The sequence below is a fragment of the Suricata suricatta genome, chromosome 9 (assembly GCF_006229205.1).
Source record: "Suricata suricatta isolate VVHF042 chromosome 9, meerkat_22Aug2017_6uvM2_HiC, whole genome shotgun sequence".
Lineage (NCBI taxonomy): Eukaryota > Metazoa > Chordata > Mammalia > Carnivora > Herpestidae > Suricata > Suricata suricatta.
The window spans coordinates 59,148,268-59,169,157 of NC_043708.1; the positions used below are offsets into that span (position 1 = coordinate 59,148,268).

Genomic DNA, 20,890 nt, shown 5'->3' on the forward strand with positions numbered 1-20,890 from the left:
TTTAGTCTTACTCATTTTCATTTTCTTAACTAAAACATGTTAAAAATGCTCATTTTCTATTCCTTATTCGACTAATTCTCCTAACTTAAGTTTCTGCAGGTTTGGCCTTGTTGGTTGTTGTTTCTGTTTTCCCCCTTGTTTGTTTTGGGTTTTTGTGGTATGGATTTACATTTCTGTGGAATTTTTTGGGAATTACTTTGAAACTTGGGTTGAAAGATGTGTTCCTCCAGAGAAGAATTGCTCTTGCTTCTCCCAAGTGTTTAGTGGTCCTCTCAACCTTGGTTTACTTTATTTATGTTTTAAAATTTTCAGTAAGCTCTGTTGTATACCCAATGTGGGTCTGAACTCATGACCCTGAGATTAAGAGTCGCATACTTTACCAAATGAGCCAGCCAGGCATCCCAGCCTTGGTTTACTTTAATATATAATTCTCAGTTAATGATTCTTCGCACTTCGTAGCACTCAAAGTTATGTGATGACCAGCCTGAGAATATGAATTTGCAGGTAAGGGTGTTCTTCTCTCTTACTCTCCTACCCCTGGTCAGTAGACAAGTTTCCTTATTGACTCTTCTCTGGGAGTTGAGTTTTTTGCCTTCCCTTCCTAGCTCACCTTTGTATTCAGGTTGCCTACATTGGTGTCAGTTTTACATGTAGTAGTCTGATTTGTCTCTCCCCTCTGAACAGGTGACCAACTCTCTAGGCTATTGAAGGCAATAGACAGCAGCTTCATTGCTCACTTGCTCTCTGGATTAATACTCACATTTTGTTCTCAACTCAGAATATTCTTATAAGCTGAGTCATTCATTTAAAAAGGCATATTATATTTTTTGATGTGACAGTTTATAGGTGTTCTATGCAGGAAGATGCCAGGATATCTTTTAAATGATATTGCTGGGGACTAAAGTCCTCGGATATGTTTTTATTCTTAAAAATATTTTTTAAGTGAGTTTTAAGGCAAAACTTAAGGAAAAATAAATTTGAGGATGGTGACACCAATGGATCATTAATGTTTTGAAAAGAGATCAATTTCTAAGATTAGGTTATAGTGGAAAAGCTAATTTTACTTGCTTCTGCTGATAATTTTTCAAAATTGAGAATTTTTGAAATAGTTTTTTTCCTTATTTTGAAGTCTCAAATGTTCCACAATACAGCATAGATAAAAAGTACTCTATAAATTATCAGGTATATGACCATATAATGACTTTGCCTCTAGCAGTCCCATCTGGAGCACAAGTCTTTCCATAGGTAAGTACGTTTAGTAGAAATATGTTCACTTAACATTTCTCAAATAATTGATACTCATAGTTTTTCCAAAGGTTACTGTTTTCCCTATCTGAACTTTTGTTCTTCAGCCTTCCTTTCTTTCCTCTCTACCCTTTCCTCCTTTTTTTTTTTTTGTTTTAACCTGCTACTCATCTTTTATCAGTTTTAAATATGACTACACCAGAGAAGTCTTCCATGACCATCTTTACCCACCCACCCAAAGACAGATGCACCTCCATGCATATGCACACACACAGACACAGACATAGTCACTACCGTTTTATGAAAATTATTCTCTTCTTCATAGTACCTCTTCTGAGTTTTATGCTTATTAAAAAATTTATTTTAAAATTTATTTTTAGTTTAAAAAATTATTTTAAAAACTTTCTTGCTACCCTTCATTCATCATGTACTTAGTGCCTGGCATAGAGTAGGCACCTAATAAATATATGGGAATAAATTGAGAAGTTCTGTAACTGTTGAGTACTGTTGAGTAAAAATTTATTTTTAGTTTGAAAAATTTATTTTAAAAACTTTCTTGCTACCCTTCATTCATCATGTACTTAGTGCCTGGCATAGAGTAGGCACCTAATAAATATATGGGAATAAATTGAGAAGTTCTGTAACTGTTTATCAGTGCTACCTAAGGGCTAAAATTTATTTCTAGAAGCTAACTCTTGAGATAATTTGTTATATAGCTGATGATGTTATTTTAGGGCCAGTGTGATGATCCTGAGTTTTAAGTCAGATGAAGAAGGTATTTATATTGTTATGTCTTTAAAACAAGGATACAACTATAAAGCATAAAATCCCCAAATCATTTGAAATGATAAAATTATTCTCCATATTCAATAGAAAGGCATATCTGTACACTATTTATCTTATATGTAATTGTATAATTATAACTTATGTTATGCATATATAAAATTAAGTATATGTGTAGTGTATAAATTTTTTTCCCCAGAGTCACTTTAAGATGATAGATTGCAAACTGTGGTTTGAGGTTTCTGGGAAGTCTCCAGAACCTTTTCAGGTCCAAGAGGTCAAAACTGTTTTCATGACAATACTAAGATTTTATTTACTTTTTTCACCGTGATTTTTTCATGTACAGTGAAGTTTTCCAGAGATACCTGATATGTGATATTGTGTCAGATTGAATGCAGAAACAAGCAGATAAAAGAATCCAACTGTCTCCCATTTGTTTATTTGTTTATTTATTTATTTATAAATGTGTATTTATTTTAGGGAGGGGGCAGTAATCGGGAAGGTCAGAGAGAGAGGGAGAGAGACAATCACAGGCAGGCTCTGTGCTATCAGTGTAGAGCCCAACGCAGGGCTCCATCTCAGGACCTTGACATCATAACCAGAGCTGAAAGGAAGAGTCAGATGCTTAACTGACCGAGCCATCCCAGTGTCCCCCAGCTGTCTTTTATTAAGCTAACATTAATGATACTTGCAAAAATATAAAACAATGTATTTTGGAAAACCTGTTATTTGTGTTAACTTCTAGTAGGGTAGGGGTTCTGAGACCAAAATGCAAACCACTGCTTTTAGACAACGATGGGGTGCCTGGGTGACTCAGTCAGTTAGGCATCGGACTTTGGCTCCGATCATAATCTCATGGTTTGTGAGTTTGAGCCCCAGGTCAGGCTCTATTGACAGCTCAGAGCCTGGAGCCTGCTTGCTTCAGATTGTGTGTCCATCTCCCTCTGCCCCTTCCTTGCTTGGTCAGTCTCTGTTTTCTTCTCTTTCAAAAATAAATAAACATTAAAAAAATTTTTTTAAGTTAAAGACAGAAAATTCCCAGATCTGCTGAATACTCACTGTACTTGATTAATCTTGTGTTCATCATGATCTGGGTTGGTTAATAATAAAAAATATTAAAAATTCAGAGTTCATGCTTTGAAGGCTCAAATATTTCACAATATTATATAGATAAAATACTCCATTAATTATCAGATATGTGAGCATATGACTTTGCCCATAGCAGTCCCATGACTGGAGAGTCGTAGCTATCAACTTCACAAAACTGGATCATATTTTCTTAAGCTGATACTGTTAAATATTTGATTTTTCTTTCTCCTGTTGTTTTGATTCCTTCTCCGTATAGTTTTGGTTGTGTAGTAGTAGTTTTATGGTTGTAGAATCAGAATTGGAGATGACCTCATGTAGGTCTATCTACAGATAAAATTTGCTTAGCATATATATAGACTTAAATATGTTTTTTGAATGATAACTCTCCTTATTATCAGTTAATAATTGATATGACTTCTTCATAGGGACAGGTGCTGGTGTGTGGATTTGAATGTTCTGGTTTCTGTGACAGTTATTTCTCATTGTAAATGTATAAATTGGCACTCTGGTTTTTATGCATTAGTTTTTTTAGCCATGGCTGATATCAGTCTTTCCTTAAGATTCATATTTAGTGTGTTAGAAAAATCAGACTTTGGGGCTTATAAGGACAAAGGTTATATAGACTCTGGTCTTTAGTATATTCATTAGGCCACTTGGGATATCATGTGACGGTTTTCGCATTAATAAATATCTTAACTCTGAAGATTACTATTACGTTTTAAAAGGCTGAACTTTGTGTTTTAGATCAGCTTTAGGTTCATGGTAAAATTGAGCTGAAACTACAGAGGGTTTTCATGCTATTTTTTAAAAAGTTTATATTTTAGTATCTGAGAATAAAACTTTGAGATGGAGATTTTTTTCTTGTACTTTGAACCTTTAAGAAGAACTTTAAAAGACTGAGATGTTGCTGCAATTATCAAATAAATATTCTTAAGCAGGCAGTGATGATCCAAATCATATCATAGACCATTAAGGTGCTAGAATATGAGAATGAGAATTTGGGAATGGGTTTGTTAGATAAAAGAAAGTAGCAAGTAAATTAAACTACTGAATTAATAATAGCAGATAAAAGGATTACCAAAACTACATTAAATGTCCTATTGATATTACACATGAACTTTTCATCATTATCTTGGAAAGTCAGTATTCTTGGCTACTTTCATTCAGATAAAATAAAGTCATTTGACCCCATGGTAATTATTAAATACACCTACTGATGGCTCTCTAGGAGGAAGTACCAGGAATTTAGGTAAAGGTCTTGTGATTTTTAGAGTTGAAATTAATAGGTAGTGGTTATAAAAGGAAAAATTATGAGCAGTTGAATTCCATTTCTCTTTGTAAAGAGAAAGTCCAGTGATGTAAATGTAAACACATGAACACAAACATGCATAAAGAAAGGAATTTGGGTAGTGAGATTAAGAGTATTTTTACTGTTTTATTTTTGCCTGTGTGAATTGTATAAAAAAAGTTTTATTGTGAATATGTCACATTTTTGTGATGACAATATGTACTTTTTTTAGTGTTAAAGCAACCCAGGAAAGTACATAAAGGAAAGAATAATTATAAGAGACTCCTTTTAATTTTTAAAATATTTTGCCTTATTTAACTTTATTATATGTAAAATGAAATAAAACTGCAAATTGCTTATTTTTGCCTTTTACATGTAATTTTTATTACTTCTTGGAGTCATTTAATTCTAATTAAGCTCCCATATCAAAGTTTATTTGGTAGTAATCTAAAAAAATAATAAGTTAAAAATACATGATTTATTATGAAAAGTGATATTTACATTGAGCTTTGTAGGAGCATAATTATTTCATGAAACAAGTAATATTTTCATTCTTAGTACAATTGAAACAAATCTTTGCTCTTTGCACTTGAAATTCGTGTCTACCTACCAAAAGCATTTCTTTTTTTTTTTTTTTTTTTAAGATTTTACTTTTAAGTAATTTCTAAACCCAATGTGGGACTTGAACTCACGACCCCGAGATCAAGAGTTGTATGCTCTACTGACTGAGCCAGTCAGGTGCCCCTACCAAAAGCATTTCTGTGTCATCATATTTACAAATTATTTGGAGACAAAAGGCTCTTTTTGACAATGAATTGGTTGACTTTAACTCTTTAAGAGTCATTTATATCCACTTTAGGACAAGATAAAAAATGCATGTGTTAGTGGTTTGTGGCAAAGAAAAAGGTATCATTATGTATGTTCTCTTTTTTTCACTAGGCATTTTTATTACCAATTTGTGAAGCAGCTGCTATGAGAAAAGTGGTAAAAGTATATCAAGAATGGATCCAGCAAGAAGAAAAACCTTTGTTTATGCAAGAACCTGAAGAAATTGTGATCTCTTCTTCAGACTTACCTTGTATTGACAGTGTCACAGATCATGTTATTTCAATGGAAGAAGGAGAAAAGAGAGAAGAGGTAAACTGATAATACTTATACATTTTAGTAAAAGTTTAATAGATTAGATTTTCATTAAAGTATATAACACCTGAATATACATATATTGAAAAACAGGAAGTTAAAGATACCTTTTAGTATATTTTGCACCGTAGGTGATAGAATAGTTACCTCAGTACCCTGTCTTAAAGCTCTTTGATGTCACAACTTTAAAAAAATCAATATTGAAGTTATATAGTGATTCTTTAATTCATTGTCTAGATCAAAATTAGATGCCAATCTAAAAGGTAATAATTGAGACTAATAGGAGGGTGGCGGAGTACAGGAAGATCCTGAGCTCACCTCTTCCCACGGACATGCCAAGGTTACATCTTCATATAAAGGAACACTCTCTGAGAAAGACCTGAGGACTAGGAGACCAGCTCCTGCACAGTTAAAGATAAAATGAAAAAACCATGGGGTGCCTGGCTCACTTAGTTGGTAGAGCATGTGACTTTTAATTTCAGGGTTGAGTTTGAGTCCCATGCTGGGCATAGAGCTTACTTTAAAAAAAGAAAAGAAAAGAAAAAGCCACCTTGAGAAGGCTAAGTGTGGCAGAGATGTGGTCAGATTGGGAACCAAACCCATATCCAGCAACCCAAAAGTGGTTTGATAGCACAGGCACAAACATCCCTTCCTTGAGGAGCAAAGGGATTGCACACCACATTGTACACTCACACCCTGGAGATCTGCACAGGAAAACTGAGCCCCCAGTGTCTGGCTTTGAAAATCAGCAGAGCTTAACTTTAGGAGCTTTCAGAATCCTTGGGGCTTAACTCTGAGATTAGCGGGGAGGGGAAGTGAGTGGGAGGGAGGCAGTGGTTGGGGGAGGGCTCTAGGAAACTGAATGATGCTCTTAAAGGTCCCGCACACAATCTCACTCTGAGACCCAACACAGAGGCAGCAGTTTGCAGAGTACCTGAGCTGTACATGAAGGATATTTACTGGCTGATTTTAGGGCATATGCTGGAGGGGCAGGGATCTGTAGGGACTTTTCTTTGGAAATGGAAACACTAGTGGGCACCATTTTCTTGCCGTTATTTAGCCTAGCTAACTTAATGCTTGTGGGCTCCAGTTCTGATAGTCTCCCCCTACATTGCTACCACCAGTTGCCCCACCCTGGCATTCCCCTGTAGAACCAATCCACCCCTCTAGCAGACTCCCCTTTAAGCTGCTCCTACCCTGCCACACCAAGTGGGCAGCATTAGCTGGGACTGGTGTCCCTCCAAAGTGACTCCTGTCCTGGGGAAATGAGACACTCTCTGGTCCTGTCTACCAGCATCCCAACATCATGCCTGGGCCAGCTGTGCCAGCTGTGCCAGGGTCCAGCTCCTCCCACTAGTGTACCTATAGTAGTCCTTCCTGGGCACTCAGCCAACTGGCCCTGCCTACCAGAACACCCAAGCAGGCAGAACTCATTCACAGCTGAAGGGTGCATGCTGCAACCCAGTGAACACCTCTGGAGCACCTGGTTTTGGTGATGGCAGGGAGGGGATTGTGCTTTTGGACCCCAGAGGACACCTCCCACATATGTTTGAGAACAGGAGATGTAGCTGACCTACTGCCTAAAATATGGAAGCAAACACAGAGAGTCAGACAAAATGAGGAGACAGGAGTATGTTCCAAATGAAAGAATAAGAAAAACAACTAAAAAGGAATTAAACAGTCTGATAACGAGTTAAAGTGATAGTCATAAAGATGCTTGCTGAATTTAGGATAAATTCAGAACTTCAGCAAAGAGACAAAATATTTTTTTAAAAAATCAGAGCTGAAGAATATAACAACTCAAATGAAAAATACACCAGAGGGAATCAACACCCAGGAAGAGGATGCAGAAGAATGGATCAGTGATCTGGAAGACAAAATAGGTTGGATGATCCAAGCTGAGCAGCAAAAGGAAAAGTAATTTTATGTTAGATAAGGTAAGGGAGGGACCTCTGGGGCAACATCAAAAGTATTAACACTTGCATTATAGGGGTCCCAGAAGGAGGGAGTGAGAAGGGCTTATTTGAAGAAACAACAGCTGAGAACTTTCTTAACCTGTTGAAGGAACTGACAGCCAGGTTCAGGAAGCATAGATCCCTCCAAATAAGTTGAATCCAAAGATGTCCACACCAAGACACATAAGAAAATGTCAGAAGTTAAAGATAGAGAATTTTTTAAGTCTATTTATTTATTTTGTGAGAGAGAGAGAGAGAGAGAGAGAGAACATGTGTCGGCCAGGGAGGGGTAGAGAGGGAGAGGGAGAGAGATAATCCCAAGCAGACATCATGCTGTCAGCGTGGAGCCTAATGCAGGGCTTGATTCCACAAACTGTGAGACCTGAGCTGAAATCAAGAGTCAGATGCTTAGCTGAGCCACCCAGTTGCCCCAAAGATAGACAATTTTAAAAACAGTACGATAAAAGCAACTTACATATAAGGGAACACCTATCTATGACTCTGAACTGAGTTTTCAGTAGAAACTTCGCAGGCCAAAAGAGAGTAACTTGATAAGTTTAATGTGCTCAAAGGAAAAAACCTACAAGTAAGAATACCCTGCAAGACTACAGTTCAGAACTGGAGAGAGAGAGTTTCCCATAGAAACAAGTTAGAGGTGTTCATCACCACTGCACAGCCTTGCAGGAAATGTTAACATGACATCTTTATGCAGAAAAGAAGAAGCCATAACTAGAATAAGAAAATTATGAAAGGAGGAAAACATTTCACTAGTGTGAGAAAGTAGGGGAGGGATAGTAAAGTATTCCCAAAAGTGAGAAAACAGTTTGAGACTGGAAATAGAAGAAGGCAACTCCATGCAGTTGGCAGTTTTATTCATTATAAGTTACTGTCGAAGGGATCAGGTAGACAGTGATCCAGGTGCTGTTAAGCTTTTTTCTACAAAGTCTGGACCTTAGGCCACATATTTCATAGAGCAAGAGATGCACAGAAGAGTGTTATTATGTGATCAAAGGGTTCAAGAACCTCAGAAGATTTGCATGCACCTAATTGACAGGTCACCTTTAAATAGATCTTGTGGTACCCCCTTTGCATCAGGAAGGAGAAAGACTGATCTCTGATAGATTCATGGGAGGCCAAAGCAGTCTCCCTCCATTCCAGCCTTGGTAGGCATTTTTATTTATTTAAAAAAAATTTTTTTATGTTTTTTATTTATTTTTGAGAGGCAGAGAGAGACAGTGCGAGCAGGGGAGGGTCAGAAAGAGAGGGAGACACAGAATCTGAAGCAGGCTCCAGGCTCTGAGCTAGCTGTCAGCACAGAGCCCATCACAGGGCTCGAACCCACGAACCATGAGATCATGACCTGAGCCGAAGCTGGATACTTAACCGACTGAGCCACCCAGGCGCCCCTTGGCAAGCATTTTTAATGTATGTACATTAATCTCCAAGGGCCTGGAACATGTAGCCCCAGAACAGGTCATTGAGTGAATATGAACAAGATGCAGAGCTAAAGGTGGAGTCAGTATTGTCAGCATTCCTACCACTGGTAAAAGCAAACAAAGGAAGTAGGTCAGTTACTTATAAAGCTAACATGAAGAATAAAAGAAAAGAGTTGTAAAATCAGCCGTATTTAAATAAATAGGTAAGGAATATGCAAAATAAAAAACATGTAAAATGTGTCAAATACAAAATACATAATGAAAGAGAGGTTAAAATGTAGTGCATTTAGAATGTGTTTGAACTTAAGTGATCATCAACTTAAAATATATGACTGTGTACATGGGGTGTTATACATGAATCTAATGGCAACCACAAACAAAAAACCTATAATAGGTACACAAAAAATAAAGGAATCCAAACATAATAGTGAGGAAAGCCATCAAATCACAAGAGAAGACAGCAAGACACAAAGAAAGGAACAGAGAAGAACTACAAAAACAGCTAGAAAACAATGAACAAAATGGCAGTAAGTACATACCTATCAATAATTAATGTGCATGGAGTAAATCCTCAATCAAAAGTTGTAAAGTAACCAAATAGAAAAAAAAAGACCCATTTGTATGTTGCCTGTAAGAGACATACAGCATGAAAGTGGTGGGATGGAAGAGATACCCTATGCGAATGGAAATGGTCAGGAAAGCTGGGTAGTAGTACTTGTATCAGACACAGTAAACATTAAAACAAAGATTGTAAAAGCGAGGAGAGCATTACATAATGATGAAGCAGTTCAACAAAAAAATATATTTGTAGATATACATGCATCCAGTATAGGAGCATCCAAATATTTAAAGCAATTGACAGACATAAAGGGAGAAGTTGACAGCAATACAGTGATAGGGAACTTTAACATCCCCTTACATCAAAGGATAGATTGTCCAGACAGAAAATTAATAAACAGTGGCTTTGGATGAGACATTAGATCAGATGGACTTAACAAATATGTACAGAACATTCCATCTAAAAACAATAGAACACACCTTTTTTTAAATAAGTGCACATGGAACATTCTGCAGGATAGTTCACATATTAGGCCACAAAACAAGTGTCAGTAAATTTAAGAAGATTGAGATCTTATCAATCATATTTTCCAACTACAACATTACGAAACTAGAAAAAAATTAGAGGGAAAAAACTGGGAAAAGCATAAAGACATGGAGACTAAATAAGTAATGGGTCAATAAAGAAATACAAAAAAATACCTTGGTGTGCCTGTGTGGCCCAGTTGATAGATCATCTTACTCTTGATTTTGGCTCAGGTCATTATTTCCAGGGTTGTGAGATTGAGAGCTAAGTGTTGAACCTGCTTAAGATTCTCTCTCTCTTTCCCTCTCTCCCTCCCCTGCTCACATGTGTGTTCTTTTAAAAAAATAAAAAAATTTAAAATATATATTGAGATAAATGAAAATGAAGACAGCATTCCTAAATCTTTGGAAGACAGCAAAAGCAGTCCTAAGAGAAAAGTTTGTATAAATGCTAGCCTACCTGAAGAATCAAGAAAAATCTCAAATAACTTAATTTTATACCTAAAGGAACTAGCTAGGAAAAGAACAAAACTCAAAGTTGGTAGAAGGAAAGAAAAAAAGATGAGAGGAAAAATAAATGAAACACAGACTAAAAATACAATAGAAAAGATTGATGAAACTAAGAGCTGGATCTTTGAAAAGATAAAATTGATAGAACTTGATCTATATTTGTCAAGAAAAAGAGGACCCAAGTAAATAAAATCAGAAATGAAGACGTTAACAACTGATACAACAGAACTACAAAAGCTATTTGTAAGAACCTCCTATGAAAAATTATATGCCAAGAAAATGATCAAGTGTTATTTATTCTGGGGATTCAAGGATGGTTCAATATTTGCAAATCTGTCAACATGATAATACCACATTAACAAAATGAAGGGTAAAAACCATATGATCATTTCAGTAGATGTAGAAAAAGCACTTGACAAAATTCAACATTCGTTTATAATAAAAACTCTCAGCAAAAAGGAACATACTTTAACATAATAAAGGTCATATGTGAAAAGCCCACAGCTAACATCATACTTAATATTGAAAAACTGAGAGCCTTTCCTCTAAGATCAGTAACAAGGTAAGGATGTCTGTATTTAACCACTTTTATTCAACATGGTATTGGAAGTCCTAGCCACAGCAATCAGACAAGAACAAGAAATAAAAGGTATCCAACTTGCTAAGAAAGAAGAAAACTGTCACTATATGGAAATGACATAGTACTATACATAGAAAACACTAAAGATTCCATTGAAAAAAACGTTAAAACTAATAAGTAAATTGCATAAGATCACAGCAAACAAATAAATTCAAAAATCTATGACAGAAGAGGCAAAAATACACAGTGGAGAAAAGACTGTTTCTTCAATAAGTATGTGAGAAAACTGGATGTTTCTTATACCGTACACAAAAATAAACTGAAAATGGTTAAAGACCTATGTGTAAGATTTGAAACCATAAAACTCTTAAAAGAAAATATAGGCATTAAGCTCTTTCACATCTGTCTTAGTAATGTTTTGTTGCTTTTGTTTTGTTTATTTGTTTTTTGGATCTGCCTCTTTAGGCTAGGCTAACAAAAGCAAAAATAAATGGTTGGGATTACATTAAACTAAAAAACTTTTGCATAGGAAAGGAAACCAGCAAAACAAAACTGCATCCTAGTGAATGGGGGAACATATTTGCAAATGATATATGCAGTAAGGGGTTTATATCCAAAATATATAAACAACTCTTACAACTCAACACCAAAAAACCCAAGCAATCTGATTAAAAAATGAACAGGGACCCTGCATTGACATTTTTCTAAGAAGGATATAGGGCCAACAGACACATGAAAAGATGCTCAACATCACTAATCATTAGGGAAATGCAAATCAAAACTACAGTGAGGTATCACCTTACACTTATTAGAATAGTAGTTCCAAAAACAAAGAAATAAGTGTTGGTGAAGATGTGGAGCAAAGGGAACTCTGTGTACCCTTGGTAGGAATGCAGAATGGTGCACTATGGAAAATAGTATGGAGATTACTCAAAAAATTACAAATAAAAATATATCCAGCAATTCCATTGTGGGTATATTTAACCGAAGGGAATGAAAACACTAATGCAAAAAGATATATGCACTCCTGTGTTCATTGTAGCATCATTTTCAGTGGCCAAGATGTGGGAACAACTGGGTGTCTATTGGTAGATGAATAGATAAAGAAAATGTGCTGTCTCTACACACACACAACCCCACGCACATGCACGCATACACAATGGATATTACTTAGACCTAAAAAAAGAATGAAATCTTGCCATTTACAATATGGATGGACCCAGAGGGTATTATGCAAAGTGAAGTAAGTCAGGGAAAGAGAAATACCATATGATTTTACTTAGATGTAGATTCTAAAAAACAAAACAAATGAAGAAGAAAAACAGGACAAGACTCATAAATATAGAGAATTAGCAGGTGGTTGCTAGAGGGAGGGGGGGGGTGGGAGAAATACGCCAAATAGGTGAAGGAGATTAAGAGCCATGAACTTCAAATGATAAAACAAAGTCATGGGGATATAAAGTACAGCATAGGAAATATAGCTAATAGTATTCTAATAACTTTGTATGGTGACAGATGGTAACTGCACTTGTGGTGATCATTTTATAATGTATATGAATGTTGAATCACCATGCTGTATACCCGAAACTTAGATAAGTATAGTATACTTAAGTAAAAAAGGTATAATATTAAAACTGTGGTACTAAATAAAAATGAATGTTATAGTACAAATTTCTTAAGGTTGATTACCGAACTACAGCTCCCCCTTAACCTTATTCTAGGAGTTGGGTACTTATCACAAACTAGAATATTCTGAATTCTTTCTTGGAAGTTTTTGTTCTGTTGCTCGTTGCAGCATTAAAAAAAAAATCCTTAACTGCAGAATAAGCTGGTCTGTGATAAGATTGTAGTTTACTTTTACAGGAAAAAAGAGAAGGGAAGACAGAGGAGAAGTGAAATTTGAATACCTGGTATCATTTATTCTTTAAATGTAAGTCAATTTTTGTCATTCAGTTTTTTAATCCTTATCATAAGCTGGGTTCTAACCAAAAGGTTGGAGTGTGACACTGACTTACATCATATTAAATCTGGATAGCAGTGATTTGGTGATATTTATTTACCTTGGTGGTTAATCTCATCAGTCAAATTAACAGGATATTAACATATGACTAAATAGGCTACATTCTGCAGAGATTAGAAAATATATAAATATATGTATTTATATATATCTGTATGTGTAATATATATATAGAGAGAGCATTCTACTTCTAAAAAGAGAAAAATGTAACTAAATGTAACTGAGAAATATAATTGAAGTGAACTAAATTAACCATGTAAGTATGAAGAAATTGCAGTTGTTTTTTATGCATCAGTAAAAATACTTAATTTTGTAACAATCTAGAATATAGACCTATCAATTTAAATAATTTGTTTTCCCCAATTTTTTCCCATGAATTTATGCCTTGTGTCATTATCTGTAAATGAAAAGAATACATTAAAAAAAAAAGACATGTACATGCCTAATTAAATAAACAGTGGAAAGGAGGGAGAAGGAAGGAAGGAAGCCACACAAGCCTGGTGATATAGGTGTGTTTACATAGGTGTGTTTTATTGATTACTCGAATACTGCAACTAGTTTTGTTATTAGAGATGTGATTTGGGAGCACCTGGGTGGATCATTTGGTTAAGCGTCCGACTCTTCACTTGATCTTAGCCAAAAGGCCGAGAAGCGATAAGCGTCCGAGTCTTGATTCAGCTGTGGTCATGATCTCACGGTTCATGAGTTAGAGCCCTGAGCCTGAGCAGAGCCTGCCTGGGTTTCTCTCTCCTCTGCCCCTCACCCATGCATGTGCATGTGTGCCTTCTCTCCCCTTCTCAAAATAAAGTTAAAAAGAAGAGAGACGTTATTTTTCAGAATGCCAACAGCTCTTGCTAATGGCATGAGCAACAAAACAAAAAGATATAATTATTCATTGATTTATATTTCTGATAAATTTAATACAATAATGATTTAAAATTTGGTTTTAATTATAAAATAGAAATAAGTTACAGATTCAGGTAGTATCTGTGAGACAATTAAAACACATGGAATACAAGATCATTTGTGTGTGTGCAGATGTGTCATGCATCTTGTAGTATATTTAGCATTCCCTGGCTCATCCTATTAAATCTCAAGTGTGGTAGTCTCCATTCTTGTGACAACAAACTCCGAGAGTGCCCTATAAACATTGTAATGCCCACATGGAGAACCAGTGTTGGAGATACAAACATAAAAAGACATCTTTACTACCTTCACATAACTTATGGTTTAATAAGAAGACAAACATGCAAAATAAATATTATGAAAGAATATTGCTATGATCCTAGAGTGTGAAGTAGGGAATACCTAACTCTCCTTAGGCTTAGGGAAGGCTTCATGGAGGAGGTAGTATAATATGAAGTGCAGGTAACAAATAGGGAAGGAGCCACATGGTGTGAATAGCTTCTACAAAGATGTGAGAGACCCTAAATACATATGCTGTATATTATTTATATATACATATTATATATGCATTATGTACATACTGTATGTGTATATGTATTCCATATATGTTCAGAAACTTGAATGCCATTGTAATGATCTGGATTACATTCTAGATACTGGAAAGCCTTTGAAGGATTATGAATGGAAGAATGTCATGAATAGTTAGGCATGGAGACAAGTTAGGAAATATTAACAGTGTTCAGAAAGGAAGTAAGTAAGTACCCAGGACAGTGGAAATTGCAATGGAAATAGAGAAGACAGATATGAGCTATTTTGGTGGTAAAATCAGTATGCCTTGATGAATAATTGGCTGAGAGAAATGAGGAATGGGAAGGTATCCCAAATTTCTTTTGCAACAGGGTAATTGCTATTCACACATGAATAGGAATTTTTTAAAATGCAAGTTTGGTGGTGGTGACTATGGTGGCTAGAGAGGTTGGTAAGAATGGGGAGGACGTGGTTAATAAACTTACTTTTAAGTATTTTGAGTTGGATGTGCTTTTAGGTCATTCAGGAAGAAATAGTCAGTAGATATCTGATCATAGGAGTTCGAGGTTTAAGAGAAAGGGTACAAGATACTATGGTGTATAGTGTTGGCTATGGAGACAGAGCTGATTTCCAGTGCTTTGGTAATAGCAGAGTAGTTTGTATTAGACTACATCTCCTGCATATTGCAATTCTAAGCTCTAGACAAAATACTAAAAAAACCCCAACAAACTACTTGAAGATGCTGAGGAAGGACCAAAAGCAGAAAGTAACTTAGAAAGAAGTTAAAAAAAAAAAAAAAGGGACAACACTGAGTGAAATGTCTGTTTTTGTGGCTTTCATCTAAGGGAACTCCTTAGTCTAAGACTTTTGACAGCTAAAACTCGGGCAGAAAGATGTAGTCTTAGTGGTTTGAAGTACCTAATATTCTTCTGTCTTTGGGTAATAAGAATTTTAATGCTCTAAAGTAAAATAAATAGAGACTATTTTCTGTTGTTTTCTTTAAGTTATTTGGATTCCAGGGTTGCCTAGGTGACTCAATCAGTTGAGCATCCCACTTCAGCTCAGGTCATAATTTCATGGTTCATGGGTTCGAGCCCTAGCATTGGGCTTGCTGCTGTCGGCACAGAGCCCACTTTGGATCCACTGTCCCCTCTCTCTCTTCACCTCCGCCACTCACACTTTCTGTCTCTTAAAAATAAATAAACCTTAAATAACATTAAAAAATAAGTTATTTGAATTCTGGCATTTACTTTAGAATGGAATTCATGTTTTGCAGAACTGTAATATAATCCTGTTTGTAAGTGTTCAGAAGGGAGGTTTATACATTACATACGTAGAAAAATGTTCCTATATTTGCAGTGATAAAATTTCTGTCTGATGCTATGGATGACTTTTTTTCTTCTTTACATTTTTGTCAATGAGAAGAACCCTTTTCACAGTAAACACATACTGTTTTTGTAATCGATAGAAACATCTTTTTTGAGAAGATGCTTAGCAGAAGGACCCAGTAATTTCCAGTTTCCTTCTTCAGCTTACTGTCTTGTTGCAGCATTCATAATGAAATATGAAAAACTTGACATTTCTCCTCAGGAAAATGGCACTGATATGGCTGATCATGTTCGAAATTCCACTTGGACAAAAAATGGCACCTACCAAGATGTTCTTCATAGTGCCTCTGAAGAAGCCACAGAACAAAACATACGAGCTGGCACTCAGGCCGTTTTGCAGGTAGTTCACTTTCTGGTTATTTTTTAAAAATAGAATAAAATAATCATTAAATATTCCAAATATATGTTTCAATATTTCCTTGTACAGTATAATTTTTTAAATAAAATCAGTACCCACGTTTAACAGTTATTAACGTGTTAATTTTGTTTTTCCCTTAGCTTTTGCTTCCTAATATATATGTATCGGTAAACATTACATATGGTTTTTCTAGACAGCTTTAAAATTTATGTAAATTATGTTGTGATATATTGTCATCTGGTACCTTTTTTTGGTATTAAACAGGTTTTTGAGATGTGTTGTTGATACATAGCTGTGATTCATTCCTTTTAGCTACTTTCTGGTATTGCCATTTATGCTTATTTCACATTTTACTTAACTCATTTTTCTGTTGATGTTTTTTAAACTGTTTCCAATTTCTCACTATTCCAGATAGTGCTTCATTGAGCATTCTTTCATACATGTTTGTTTGTTTTATTTTGTACTCTGTGGAAGAATTTCCTTAGGGTGCATACCCAGAAGTGGAGTTACTCGGTTGTAGGAGTTTTACCTTATTAGCTTTATTTTACTGTACTATCAACTTGTCTTCCAACTTGGTTATAATAATTTACATTTCTTTTGGTAGTATTTGCAAGTTTTCATTTCCTTATACCTTTCCTCTTATATAGTTAGATTTTAATTTTTGCTACCTCAATATATGTGAAATGTAATTTTATTCTTTTTAAGTTTGTGTTTCCTTGTTTTAATTTAATTTCAACACCATTGAAATTGAGCACCCTTTTATTAATTGCCTATTTATATGCTTTTTCCCTCATTCTGTTGAGTTGTCTTTTTCGTATTGATTTGTAGGAGTTCATTATAGTCATTCATCTTTTAAATCAGACTGTTCTTATCAAGGCCATATGTGACCTCCACATTGTTGAATCAGATGTACATTTTGCAATCCTAATTTTACTGGACTTGTCAGGAGCATTTGACAGAACAGACCATTCCCCCCCTATTAAAACTTCTTCCCTTGGCCTTCAAAGTAGCATCCCTCCTGTTTTTCTCCTAACCCACTGGCCACTTCTCAGAACTTTTTACTGATTAAGAAAAAACATTTTTTTAAATGTTTATTTTAGAGGGAGAGAGACAGACTACAGAGCCTGAGGGGGAGGGGCAGAGAGCGAGTGAGACACGGAATCTAAAGCAGGCTGCAAGCTCTGAGCTGTCAGTGCAGAGCCCAATGCGGAGCTCAGACTCACAAACTGTGAGGTCATGATCTGAGCCAAAGTTGGCCACTTAACCAGTTGAGCCACTCAGGTGTCCCATCTTCACTATTTTAAAGTTAGCTTAATATTCTTTTCTCACATTTTACAACTGTGTTTTATTATGTAGTTCATCCCAGAGATATAAATCAGAATTGTGGGTATAGAAGATGTAAATGTCCAGGGTACACAAATGTTCCGTATCTCCAAAGTGCCCTCAACAGCCTTTGTACACACCTGTCACCGTTCTAATAACTTTTCTCTTCAATAACAAAATATAATAAATGATTTTATTATAACAATTTTTTATTTATAATAAACATGTATATTAGTGGATCCTCAGTAGTAGTACTGTAGTATATAATCTATTGATGCAGTTTGTTATTACTAAAGCAGATAAACACACAGTGTATAAGCATGAAAAGAAAGTATAGATCATATTCTGAAAATCATTTTAAACTTAGGTATCATCTTTTATTCTAAACTATTTGTATTTTTATTGTTTCATTTTATGACAGCAGTAGAGTTGTTATTATATTAAAGCTCTTAGTTTTTAAAAATGCTGTTTTTCACTTGGTTTATCTTTTCACTTGGTTTATTTTTCTTGGGTGCCTAGTAGTGATTTTATATTTGTCTAGATAAACATAAAAACAGAATTGTTTTTTGAGTTTAAATTTCAAATGTCAAGCTAGGAGTAGAAATAGGTAGAATTAACCTATAGTCAATATCACCCAGTGATCAGCATCTGAGTTTATTTTTTTCTGAATATAAAATTTGCTATTAATTTTTATAATGAATAGCTAATGATTTCTTTTGTCTTAGGTGTTTATTATAAACTCATCAAACATATTTCTTCTTGAACCTGCAAATGAAATTAAAAACCTTCTGGATGAGCACACAGATATGTGTAAACGCATTCTTAACATTTATCGTTTCATGGTTGTGCAAGTATCAATGGACAAAAAAACTTGGTAAAAAATATTTATCCTTTATTTTTTTTAATTGTGTAGATGAGGATAGTATTTTTTAGAGAGATAGTGTCTCTGAGCAGAGCTTGTCACAGTATTGTAGAGGCTTCTATTAATGAATGAATACATGTGTAATAATTATGATGACACTAGTCTCCACTTTATCTCAGACATTTTTGATCAACCTTCTTAGATTGTTTTTCTAAAGTGGACATGACCCACCACCACTCTCTGGAATGAATACATGCATGAATAAATGAAATTATGCGTGTGGGAATAATAGAATAAGGAAATGATTAAGTGCAAGCATGCTTTATTCCTCAACCTGGCATTCAAGGCCATATACAGTGAGGTCCCTGCCTACTTTATATCTCTCTTTTACGCCTAAACTCCACCCTGCAGAATGGAAGCTAGTTCCCAGCTTTACCAAATTGCTTTTTCTGCACACATTCTTGAACTTTTTTTTAGATTACAGAATTCTTGGCAACATTTTCTGTTGTAATAATTATGCTTAGATTTCACCTTCCTTTTTCCACACATCCTTACTTATATTTTTCTCCCTCACTTCTTTTCATTCTGTATATATACCTGTTACAGTTCTTCTCAAAATTGTCATAATTCCTAAATTACTCGTATAAATTGTTTATCGCTGAATTGAGTGGCCCTAAAACATATGTCTTGGTCGTCTTTTTCTTTTTTTTTATATTTCCTATGTTTCTTAGCATAGAATTTTATATATTACTTGTACTCTATAAATATTTGTTTAATTGAATGAAAAAATAGTCCTTTGGGGGAAAAGAACAGCCCTTCATTTTTTGCAAAACTGATAATATGTTCATTGTAAAAATCAAATAAAGAAAAGTTGTAAAAAGAAAATTAAAGTTGCCCCCAAACTCACTCTCTAGAGGTAGTCATTGTTTGCCCTTTGATGAACATTTGTCTCACCAAACCATTCACATAGTCATCTAGTATTATGCTGTTGGTATGTACCATAATTTTCCTAACCAGTCACCTTTTGTTGGATATGTAATTTCATTTTGTTTTCTGGTGGAGACAAGACAGTGATCATCCTTATACCTACATAACTTTTCTCCTTTGACTTTTTCTTAAAAAGTGGGAGTACTTAGTGAAAGAGTATGCTTAATACATGTTTTGCGGCATGTGGGAAAAGTGGCTTTATTTTGAAAAAATTCTTTATTAGCAGTGCTGATATTAGTTCCATCTGGAATTAGTTTGTTATTACCATAATTGGGACACTTTTCTATGCCAGATGTCTTTAAGCACTGTATATGCATTTTCTTAATCCTTGTAGCAACACAGGGATATAATACCTCTGTTTTACATGGTGAGTTTTAGGCACACAGTTTTGTTCACAGCTGAGATTTGAATTGTGGTCCGTATGACATCGAACCTAGGTTATGATTAACCAGTAACTGTACTATTTTGGACCATTCTTTTGTTAGTTTTCTTCCCCTTTTCCTTTTTATTTTTTAACATACTTTGTATCAATGCTGTTGAGCTACGTTATAGTAAGAGGCCTGCTATATGGAACAGGATTTTAGAATTAAGAAGTTTTATAAGTTCCTTAGAAGTGATAGTATTATGAGAGACTACTCACGTATTTACATTGAATTTACAAGATTTTATGAACTAAAATCATTACTATTATATTACAAATAAAAGGTTATAGATGAGTGAGTGTTGATTTGACCACAAATCATGTAAGATTTATTTGGCAAATGTCTACTTTATTGCATATGTAGTTGATTTCAAATAGTTTTTCATTTCATACAGTTAAGCTAGAAGCTGAAGATTACAAATGTGGCAACTTTGATTTCTGTCTTATGAATGAATGCATATATATTTATTTGTTAATAAATTTAGGGTATTTTTCATTGAGTGATACTGTTTTATCTGATTCTACCCTCCCTTCCCAGAAAAGTTACGAGTCTAGATCTGTGATCTATTGCTGCCTGCCTCTACCACGTTTCTCACACAGACTGTCCCACGTATTGCTATGCCTGGAATGGGCTTGCAAGCAAACCAAAGAGGCTGTGATAGGGGGTTGAACTGTTAGCCTGGCTGTATACCCAAACCAAAATACCCTTTTTCACATGTGGTTGAATCCGCTTCCAAATTATCAGGTGCAAATAAGGTAGTTTTATGGTCTTAATAATGAGCATCTAGGAGAAAGAGACGAGGTAGAGAAAATATTAGGATAGGCTTGACTTGGAGTACCCAAGGAGGATAAAGGGTTAAAAAGTGGCCAAACTGGATGGAAAGGGGCAGTTGAGTGATGGTCTTTGATTACTTGCCAGGATCACTGTGATCTGTTGATCTTAAAATGTCTTATGGTTTTTGACATTGTTCCTGGTACACTCCGAGATGTG

At 35.1% G+C, this 20,890-nt stretch overlaps 1 protein-coding gene across 4 annotated transcripts in view; it reads left to right on the forward strand.

Annotated features, from left to right (window-relative positions):
• Positions 1–20,890, forward strand: part of RALGAPA1 (Ral GTPase activating protein catalytic alpha subunit 1) — a 262,207-nt gene that overhangs the window by 67,815 nt on the left and 173,502 nt on the right. For all 4 annotated transcript variants that reach the window (XM_029952940.1, XM_029952941.1, XM_029952942.1 and 1 more), the window contains exons 11-13: positions 5,345–5,542; positions 16,151–16,288; positions 18,355–18,503. In XM_029952940.1, coding sequence (XP_029808800.1) covers positions 5,345–5,542; positions 16,151–16,288; positions 18,355–18,503 — 485 coding nt within the window. The remainder of the gene's footprint in view (positions 1–5,344; positions 5,543–16,150; positions 16,289–18,354; positions 18,504–20,890) is intronic.